Source organism: Triticum urartu, chromosome 5A (genome assembly GCF_056163025.1).
Source record: "Triticum urartu cultivar PI428250 chromosome 5A, HENAU_Tu73, whole genome shotgun sequence".
Lineage (NCBI taxonomy): Eukaryota > Viridiplantae > Streptophyta > Magnoliopsida > Poales > Poaceae > Triticum > Triticum urartu.
In genome coordinates this window covers 612,473,650-612,483,985 of record NC_141877.1, presented here as the reverse complement: position 1 = coordinate 612,483,985, position 10,336 = coordinate 612,473,650, and the positions used below count along the sequence as shown (strand labels likewise).

General features: G+C 43.3%; 1 protein-coding gene across 1 annotated transcript; it reads right to left on the bottom strand.

Annotated features, from left to right (window-relative positions):
- Positions 1-5,996: 5,996 nt before the first annotated feature.
- Positions 5,997-8,764, bottom strand: LOC125511051 (Cytochrome bd ubiquinol oxidase, 14kDa subunit). Its single transcript, XM_048676332.2, has 4 exons — positions 8,512-8,764; positions 8,249-8,406; positions 7,088-7,135; positions 5,997-6,261 (listed from the first exon to the last, which is right to left on the bottom strand). The coding sequence occupies exons 1-4, from the start codon at positions 8,615-8,617 to the stop codon at positions 6,193-6,195; spliced, it is 381 nt and encodes a 126-aa protein (XP_048532289.1). The 5' UTR covers positions 8,618-8,764; the 3' UTR covers positions 5,997-6,192.
- Between the last annotated feature and the right edge of the window lie 1,572 nt (positions 8,765-10,336).

The window sequence follows — 10,336 nt, the reverse complement described above, 5'->3', positions numbered from 1 at the left end:
GTGGTGCTACTGATGGTTCCACTCCTGAGTCACGGAGCCCAGTCACTCCGGTCTGGCTTGGCGGCGGCGGTGGCGGTGGCGCTAGTGCTAGCGGTAGCGGTGACGACCTCGGCTTTGGCGGCCTCGGTTTTGGCAGTGGAAGTGATGCCGCTTAAGCCTTTTATTGTGATCATGTTGGACTTGCGATGATGATGCTTCTATGTTGGACTTATGATGCTTTTATGTTGGACTTGCTATTATGTTTATCATGTGGGACTTGCGATGATGATACTTTTATGTTGGACTTGTGATGATGTTTATCATGTTTGACTTGCGATGATGATGAACTTGTGATAATTATCTTCTCTTTTCTGTTGTGATGATGATATATATATATGTTGTTATTTGAATTGAAATGTAACAAAAACAGGAAAAAAAGAAAATAGTGCATAGCTACGCCGACGGTTAAACCGTCGGCATAGCTTCCGGCGTGTTACCAGCGGTCGACACGTGGCAGCTTCTGGGAAGCCTGGCGTGAGCTACGCCGACGGTTGGGCCGTCGGCATAGCTTGTGGGGCTATGCCGACGGCCCAACCGTCGGCGTACTGCCAGGACAGGGTCGCTCAGGAGCTGCCACGTGTCAAGTGGCGCCATCAACGTCCGTCAGGTGGAAAATGTCGCCGACGATGTATGTATGCCGACGGTGGTACGGCCCCAGTCGGCTTAGCTCACTATGCCGACGGTTTTTGTATGCCGACGGCCGACCTGAGGTACGCCGACGTATGAGTTGCCGACGGGGGACGTCGGCGTAACCCTTTGCCGACGGCTTTTGGCCCTATGCCGACGGTGATGGGCCGTCGGCAACGTATCAAATTCTGGTAGTGTATACACCGCGCTTAAAGTGGACGCCTTGGACTTCCTTGCTGATTTGCAGGGATTTCGTCAGGTTACTAATTAATCATGGCCTTAATTTATATGTCTTGTCTTCAGGGAGAGGCTTCCAGTTAACTTGCATTATACTTGTATTAGTTTCTTCTTTGAGGAGAAATTGTGTTTCATCCGCCCTTGGCCTAATTTTGTAACACATGCTGCATTAAGGGATTGTTTGATGATAGCCCGACGACTAAGGTGGTGCGCAATAATGTCAGGAGTATAGCCGTCAATATGGACCGACTTATTTTGGACAACATTGTCCGCTTGATGAGATTATTTCCAAACTTGGAGGAGCTACACGTCAAGGTGGTGATTTCGTAACTTTGGTATTCTAGCTATTCATACATGCAAGCATAGTTAATGTTTTTATTTATCTTTATTTTCAGTCCAGTGTATCATCCGAAACAAATTGGTGGCGTCGTAAACACAAGGATTTTATAAGATGCCATGACATCCGTCTGAAGATTGTGGTGCTGGAAACATATCTGGGCACGTGGCCGCATGTTAACTTTGCCGAATTCTTTGTATTGAACGCGAGAGTGCTGGAGCTGATGACATTTCATATCGAGGCCGGTGTTTACAGCGATGAGTTCTTGGCAGAACAACATAGGAGGCTTCAGATAGATAACAGGGCTGCAAGAGATGCTCGGTTTCGTTCTACAACTGCTAGCTGTCAACATGCTGTTTCAGGCACCAAGCATCTCCGCGATTTTGACTTGAATGGCGATCTTTTCACATGTAGATGTTGAAACTAGGTATGATCTGTTTTGCAGCTATTGTTGCATACCACCTTTTGTGTGTTTTTTTCTTTTACTTGTGGGGATATCACCTTTAGTTTTCTGCCCAAGATGGGTTAGTTTCGTGTTTCTAGCTAGTTTGCATATGTTTGGTTCAGGCATCAATTAGGTAGCCTCACACACTGCTTGTAGTGTCACTCTTCAATGGTCACCTTAAATTTGACTTTGCACTCATGATAGCAATGGAAGAAAGTGTTTATTTCTTGAATGTCACCGGGATGAAAAAAGAACTCGTTTCTAAGGGCACAATGAGGCTACTAAGGGGGTGTTTGGTTGGTCTTAATTTTGACTTTGCACTCATGATGGCAATGGAAAAAGTGTAGCCTACTTCTGTAGGCACATTGAGAACTACAAGGTAGGGTTGCCGCCCACTTTGGAGGCAATCTCCACATGTTGGAGTGAGTAGATGCCGACGAGGGTCCACTCAAGTGATACCTGTATACCCAATTAAATGAGATGAGATGACCATGTAAGCATGTATTACACCAACACATGTGTTGATGAGTGCATGATGCTGAATAGAGACTTAGTGTTTTGACATGTGCATTGTTTATTAATCCTTTATGTACTTGTTGAGTCTTTGTACTCACCCTCTTGTTCTTTTAATGTTTCCAGGTAAACCTTGCCGCAACATGCATGCATCGAGGTGCTATGGGAGTAGCACCTTCAGTTTATTCTTCACTGCACAACCCACGCATTTATACCTTACATTAGGGCTATGTTGTTGATAACACTTTAGAGGTCATTATGTCGTGTTGAACTGTTATGGAGTATTTGAAGCTTTTATTTCACCATATGTCGGTTAACTATTCATTTGCTAGAAATATTTTGTTGAGATTCATATTTGGTTAACTGTTAGATATGATTATGCATGTGACCTATTATGGAGCTTGTAGAATATATTAATTGCATGTTCTGGATGTCCTTAAAACAGAGGAAACTCTACTGATATTTTGTACAAAGCTGATGTTACCTTTCCCGTGATAGTGTATGTGTAGCATGCCAAGTGCTAGCTGGCTTGGCCTTGGGGTGTTTAGTTGGTGCAGTCCAAAATATTCATGACAGTCCCTCGAAAAATAAAGTTATTGACAGGGAGCATGCTTCTTTTTCTCACCTACCATTTTACGTTGTAATTTATAGTCAGTTCTGTGTCGTTTGGTCCATAACATACATCAGGTCAGTAATTTGGTTACTAGCTACATGAGGTTTGTGAAGATTAGCAGAGAGAACAAAATCCTTGTAGCCACACAACTTTGCTTGCTATATGGTAGAACTAGCCAACGCACTGCTTCTTGGATTGGCAATAGTCATGTAGATGCTTCCCATGAGCAAGGACTTGACATAAACTATTTCCTTTGATACATAAGAATCCCTTCTATACCAAAACAAACTAGGCTATCATCATAAAAAGTACATTTTTAAGCTTTGATTTGTTTTTACATATATAAACCTCCATCCATCCTCATCTCCTTTGATTCCCGACCAAGATCGACCGATCAATCAAGTACTAGCAAGCTAGCTAAGCTACCAGATCCATGGTGATGGCGGCAGGATGAGGAGGTGTCGGCAATTTGGTATGGTGGTTGGGCCTTGTCTTCGGCGCGGACCCGCTGCTCTGCCTCGTGGCCTGGCAAGCCGCCGATGTATGGTGCCTGCAAGGTTATACCTGTGGGAACGCATTCTCCAAATTCAATTTGTGATAGAGAGCTAGGGGCATCACACTGACTCCAGCTCCAATATCACAAAGAGCGTTATTTATATCGAGATTACTAATTGAACAAGAGATTGTACGTATACCTGGGTCTCCTAGGTACCTTGTCCTCAAATGGGTACTTTGTTATCATAGTCACCTATTCTTTCAGATTCAAACTTCTTTTATTGTTAACAATATCACACATGAACTTAGCAAAAGTGGGAATGTTTAATATTTCAGTCACATGCAATGAAACTCTAAGATTTTCAAGAGTTCATCATTTGAAGGTGGTCTAACAGTTATAGGGTAAGGGAGGTTTTTCTTTGTTTTACATTTATCTTTTTCTTTCTCCTTCTCTTTACCTTTATCTTGATTCCTCGAAGCTTGATTGTTTCCACCCCTTGTTGGATAGGTTGGTCTAGTCTCTTTTTCCACCTAGGTTCTACAGTTCTATCAGCTTCTGCGGCAGCTTCTTCTTCTTCATTCACCATCGACGGTTTCTGTGTTGGGATCAACTTGTTTGTCATTCTCCCCTTCTACTTCATTATCTTGTGCATCTTGTCGGACGGGTTCTTCCTGTTCTGGATTGTCGTAGAGGACTTCTTTATCTTCTTGGGTCTGGCTCTGACTTTCTCTCCTGTTTGCTGCTTGTTCCTTCTCGTACCATGCAGGTCCTTTAGGGTCATGCCTTTTTTTACCACTACGAGTGTCAATCCAGTTATAAGAAACAAGATTATCTTTATCAAGTTGGGCAAGAATCAAAGATTGAGTTTCAGAAATTTGCGAGCATTGAGTTTCTATCATGCAGGAATGTTTATCAAGATTTTTCATGGCATGACTCAAGCCATCTACTTCTTCAGAGAGATAAGATATAACCTTTTCATTATGGTAAATACACCTTCGAAGATCCTTGTTGAAATTCTCTTGGTGAAGCTTAAATTTATTCATCGTCTCTCTAAGCTCGTCTTCCTGTTGATAAATACTAAATATATCCACTTTTTCATTAATAACTTATTCAATAGGTTTACCTTTTTCTTGAGCAACATTTTCAAATTCTTCCATTTCTTCAACATGATAGATTTTTCATGTTGGCTTCACTGGTTATTCAATATTCCATTGCTCCTTAGTAGTCATAATTATTTCGATGAGTGATTTTCCTTCTTCAAGATTTAAAGCCATAAAACGCCCACTTGCACTCAAATCAAGAGTAGACTTGGATTCATCATTAATTCCATGATAGAACATATGGTGTATAACAGTCAGCATAACCATGGTTAGGGAAAAGATTTAAAATTTTAGAGCATCTCTCCCAAGCTTCATATAAACTCTCTTCTACTCCTTGAACAAAGGAATTAAGATTTCTTCGTAGTTTGGTGATTTTAGAGCCAGGAAGGAATTTAGCCACAAACCTCTCTGCACACATTTTCCAGCTGATTATACTACCGTATGGTAATCAATTAAACCATACTTCCGCATCATCCTTGAGAGAAAACCAGAAGAGTCTCAATAAAACAAATTCTCGTGACACATCTTTCGTTGCTTGCTATGGTAGAACTAGCCAACGCTCTGCTTGTTGGATTGGCAACAGTCATGTAATGCTTCCCACCAGGAAGGACGTCACCGAGGAACGACTTGACTAAAATATTTCCTTTAATCTATAAAAAAACTTTTTTTTACCAAAACAAACTAAGTTATCATCGTGAAAAGTACTTACTCTGTTCCTAAATATAAGTCTTTTTAGGGATTTCAAAGCACTACATACGGATATATACATATAGATATATTTTAGAGTGTAAATTCACTCATTTTGCTTTGTATGTAGTCTATACTAGAATCTCTAAAAATATTTATATTTAGGAACGGAGGAATCTCTAAAATTTCAGAACAAGTGAAAAAGAGATCCAAAAGAGAAAGGCACAATGGGCCGTCGCCTTCCTTCCCCCCGAACCTCCAGCCAGTTGACTCCACGCCCATCTCCCGCAACCACGGCCCAGATCCCTCTCTCACCGGTGATCAGCGATCCACGTTAATGGAGCCTCGCTAGGGCACCATGGCCTGACGTGCATGCTACATGTGTTGATGAGAGCATGATCCTGAATAGGGAAAGGACATCAGCGTATAAGACGTAAAGCACATGCGGGGGCCATGCACAAGAGCACCGGCATCCTTCACGAGCAAGCTTGACCCAATGGAGATGAAACGGAGAAGGAAGAACTTGAAAAACAAAACAAAACAAAACGTACTGCAACAGGGTGATTTACCCCAACATGGGGGGTGAGAAGACAGGGGACAGGTAACGGGCTAGTTGGAGTATGAACAATGATACCTTATGCACCCTCTTGTGCATGCATATTTGGATTTTCTTTCAAGTTCTTACTAGGACAATTTGTAGTTGGTTTACGGCACTGTAGAACTTTGAGAAAGAAACATCTGTAGGCAAGCTCGGAAGAACAATTCACGGAACATAGCAGATCACTAGCACCACAGATCTGTCGAAATGGGCAGCGTAAACCCAGAAGCAAGCAACAAAAACGTTGCTCAATGGAAAAAAGACCAAGAGCAGAGTTGTTCAGACTTCTATAGCAACAATTCCATCAACCAAAATAAACTTTTATATCAGCAACAGCAACAGAAATGCTGTCGCAATTAATTTGGGAAGGGGCACAAGAAACTGCTACAGGCAATGGACATGAAACCCGAAGGAGGAACAGTGTCATAATCTGCATTTTATTTCATGCATTGTGATGCTACAAGGAGCAAAAGCTGTGGCGCATATCAAGGAAAATGTCTTCAAGGAAGGGTTCTCTCGTAGAGAGGAAGGGCTCCCAGTGCTTTACGCTCTGCTGCCTCCTTTTTCACCTGCAACAGAATGTGAGATCAAAACATTAGCCAACTTGGAACAGGTCTTAATGGTATTGAAATGGTAAATAGCTTCACAGGATAATATCAAAACACCGGCTTGAAGCCCAGGAATTATTTAGGTTAACACCAGTCTTGTTTGGAGAAATACTTGTATGTAGAAATAATAATTAGTTCTAGGAACTGCCAAACTAAGTTGGCAGAGGTGTTGGGATGCTATATACATCAGTCCCACCTTACATACATAGATCATGAATTCACAAATTTTATGGCTGTATGCTTGTACCATCTTGTACTCAACTACTCATCTCACAAAACATGCTCTAAATGCAAAATGGCCAAGAAAAGTAAGGAGCGAGATTAATATTCAGGGTCAAAGATGTAAAGGATAAGAAAACTACAAGATAGCATGGTTTAGGGAGGAACTTGATGAAACTGCTTTACATAAAACACATAGGGTGTTTAATTTGAGGCATCACACCTCATCCTATGATGGATTGCCCAATCATGGGGCCATCCAATGGTTTTGGGATGATGGATCAACCCACTCCATTCGTCAAATCAGACAAATGAGTTTGTATCAGAAGGTCCATTCTCCGTCCGGCTCATAGTACCAAACACTATTAACGGATTGGCAGTTGAAGCTAATCTATACATGTTGCATAAACACGGTGATGCAGAAAAGTGCAAGGCTGAAGTCTACAGCATGACCGAAATGTAGCACACTTGTACTTGAAGTGGGTAAATATTTCAAAGCAGCATACAGAATATCGTAAGTTATTAATACATGAAAATACAAAAGGCAAGCATCAGCAAATGCACTTACCAGAGCCAGCATGTCGCTCAAATAGCTTTTGAATGGTGTCTGTAGTGCCTGTACAGAAAAAATAAAGGTTTCAGAAGACCTGTGTTTATTACATATGTTTGATAATAGCTAGTGTAATGGTAATCAACAGCTGATTACTGAACCTGAAAGAATGGTTAGTTCATAATGACCTGTTTCTCACACATCAGCACTTCACAGGTCATATGAGTTAATGGATCTTCAGGGGGGAAATAATCTATAACATCTTCAGCACTGAAGAATAAATCAACAGGCTGGGTATTCATTCAAACCCATCTAAGCAAAATGCATCCAGAGAAAGAACTTTGTACACCAAAATACATATAAACCTCGAAACAATCGATGCATCATAAATAGCGATTCAAACTACATACTGAAAAATGACACCATAAGACCACAGGACTAATTAAACCGTGCAAAAATTGTGAACAATAATCTGACTCGCTAGTATAATATAATAGATTTCAACAATTTTATGCTTTATTATCAAACCTAATCCTTTATTCTCATGTGACATTTCAAATTCTATTCAAACCTAAACCATGACCATTTCTCACTCAGATATGAATTCCATAATTGCTGGGTACAACTTCTCTCCTCCAAACTATTGAAATCTCCAGCATCTAATTCACCGGTTTCTTAGGCAACAAACAATAGTGCGAATTGCAATGCAGCGTGGATGAACCGAATGGAGCATCCGAGACACCATCCCAGTAGATTCATCTAGACCACATACGCAACCGAAATGCACTATGCACCTCACTTTCCCCATTCATTTCGCTAGACGCGCAACCATCAGCCGGGGGATTGGATGATTTGCCCCACTTTACAAGGGGTTGGATGATTTGCCCTGTGATTGTCTCAATGACAGTGGCCCCGGGCCCCACCCGGTAGCCTCTCAGGGGGGGGGGGGGGGGGGGGCAAATGAAGAAGTAAAGTGGGGCAAAAGATCCAATTTCTCATCAGCCATAACACAAAGAGAAATCGCAGCTACCGCACAGGCCCTCGAGAAGGCCAGGATCGATCAGGTAAATCGTACGCCATATCCACATCCCACAAACCGGAGGCACGTGGGCACGCGAATCGAGAAAGATCCGCGCAGATTAGAGGGCGGGGCGGGAGGGGGCAGGGAGAGGGACGGACCCGGACGTCGTCGGGGAGGTACTGGTGCTTCATGGAGAGGTCCATGGCGCGCTTGAGACGCTGGTGGCGGGCGTCGACCACCTCCCGGGGCAGCCTGCAGAGCGCCTCCTTGATGTCCAGATCGAAGTAGGGGTCATACAGGTCGTCGTACCTCAGGCCTGGAGCAATCACGCACGCACGCATTCAGATCACCAGGTCTCGCGCGGAGATCAGATCTACAGTACGATTGAGACGACGAAGTATCGGATCGGATCGGAGGTTACCGTAGTTCTTGAGGCGGTTGGAGATGGTGAGCATGTGGATGCGGGCCAGCGGGTTGCGGCGCGGGTTCACGAACCACGACGAGAACGCGGACAGCATCGACGTCATCCTGGGCGACGGCGGCGGCGGCGGCGGCGATCCCCTTTCTCGTCTCCTCTCTTCTTCGGTGTTTGTGATTTGGGGAGGAGGAGGAGGAGGGGAGGTGGGGTGGTTGTGGTTTCCCTCTTGGGCCGGGGTCGTAGGAGAGAGACTGAGAGAGAGAGAGAGAGTGAAATGGGCCGGAATAAGGGTTGTGGTTTCCTTCAGAGCCTCTTTGGATTACAGAAGAAAAAAAAAACATTCATGTGAGATATGCTCTCTTCTTCAAAAGAATGGATTTATGCTTTTTATAAGAGTTGATTTATGCTCTTAGATTTTATCAAATAATGAATTTACAACACGGCAAAGGTAAGGCGCAAACGTGCGCGAGCTGGTCATAGCGCGTGACGGGCCGTTGTATGAGGAAGCGTAGAACCCTTTGTCTCGGGCCGCGATGTATATATATGGCCAATGCCTTGATGTACAAGTTGAGAGATCGATCATGATCCTCTCAGGAGGTTTACAGAAGATACAGGAGAGAAGAAGAGATAGACATGGATACAAGTTAAACCACTTTCCTATCCCTATACAATTTGTATTCTAACACTCCCCCTCAATCTAAACCCTGTTTGCCAAGGTTGAGATTGTACTTGAAATCATATAACCTCCTCATTGTCAGAGGCTTTGTGAATCCATCAACAAGTTGATCACCTGTTGGAATAAACCTTATATCAAGCAGTTTGCGTGTCACTCTTTCTTTGACAAAGTGAAAATCAACTTCAATATGTTTTGTCCGTGCATGAAAAACAGGATTAGCTGAAAGATAGGTTGCATCAATATTATCACACCATAATCTTGCAACCTGTGGAACTTTAATTCCAAGTTCATGTAACAATGTCTGAATCCACATTACTTCAGCCGTTGCATTAGCCAAAACTTTATACTCAGCCTTAGTGCTTGACCTTGAGACTGTTGCATGTTTTCTTGCACTCCATGACACAAGATTTGTTCCTAGAAATACAGCAAAACCACTTGTTGACCTTCTATCATCAGCACACCCTGCCCAATCTGCATCAGAGTAGGCTGACACAAGCATAGATGAAGACTTGACAATCTGAAGACCAAGTCCCTCTGTAAACTTGAGATACCTCAAAATCCTTTTGACTGTTGTCCAATGAGAAGTAGTAGGAGCATGCAAGTATTGACATACTTTGTTAACAGAATATGAAATATCAGGACGTGTAAGAGTCAAGTACTGTAATGCACCTACAATGCTTCTATAATTTGTTGCATCATCTGACCCAAGTGCTTTGTGTTCTACTCGTGCATAGTAACTACGCATAGACCTAGCTCATGATGCCACTGTTGGGGAACGTAGCAGAATTTTAAAATTTTCTACGCATCACCAAGATCAATCTATGGAGTCATCTAGCAATGAGGGAGAGAGGAGTGCATCTACATACCCTTGTAAATCATGAGCGGAAGCGTTCAAGAGAACGGGGTTGATGGAGTCGTACTCGTCGTGATCCAAATCACCGAAGATCTTAGCGCCGAACGGACGGCACCTCCGCGTTCAACACACGTACGGAGCGAGGACGTCTCCCGCGCCTTGATTCAGCAAGGAGGAGGGAGAGGTTGAGGAAGAGGGCTCCAACAGCAGCACGACGGCGTGGTGGTGGTGAAGCTGCAGTACTCCGGCAGGGCTTCGCCAAGCTCTTACGGAGGAGGAGAGGTGTTGGGAAGAGGAGG

Excerpts from the sequence above, each read along its gene's own strand:
- LOC125511051 (XM_048676332.2), bottom strand. The coding sequence starts at position 8,617 with ATGACGTCGATGCTGTCCGCGTTCTCGTCGTGGTTCGTGAACCCGCGC. Across the intron at positions 7,136-8,248 it reads ACCTCCCCGACGACGTCCGG|GCACTACAGACACCATTCAA; the intron begins GTCCGTCCCTCT and ends TTTTCTGTACAG. Across the intron at positions 6,262-7,087 it reads TGAGCGACATGCTGGCTCTG|GTGAAAAAGGAGGCAGCAGA; the intron begins GTAAGTGCATTT and ends ATTCTGTTGCAG.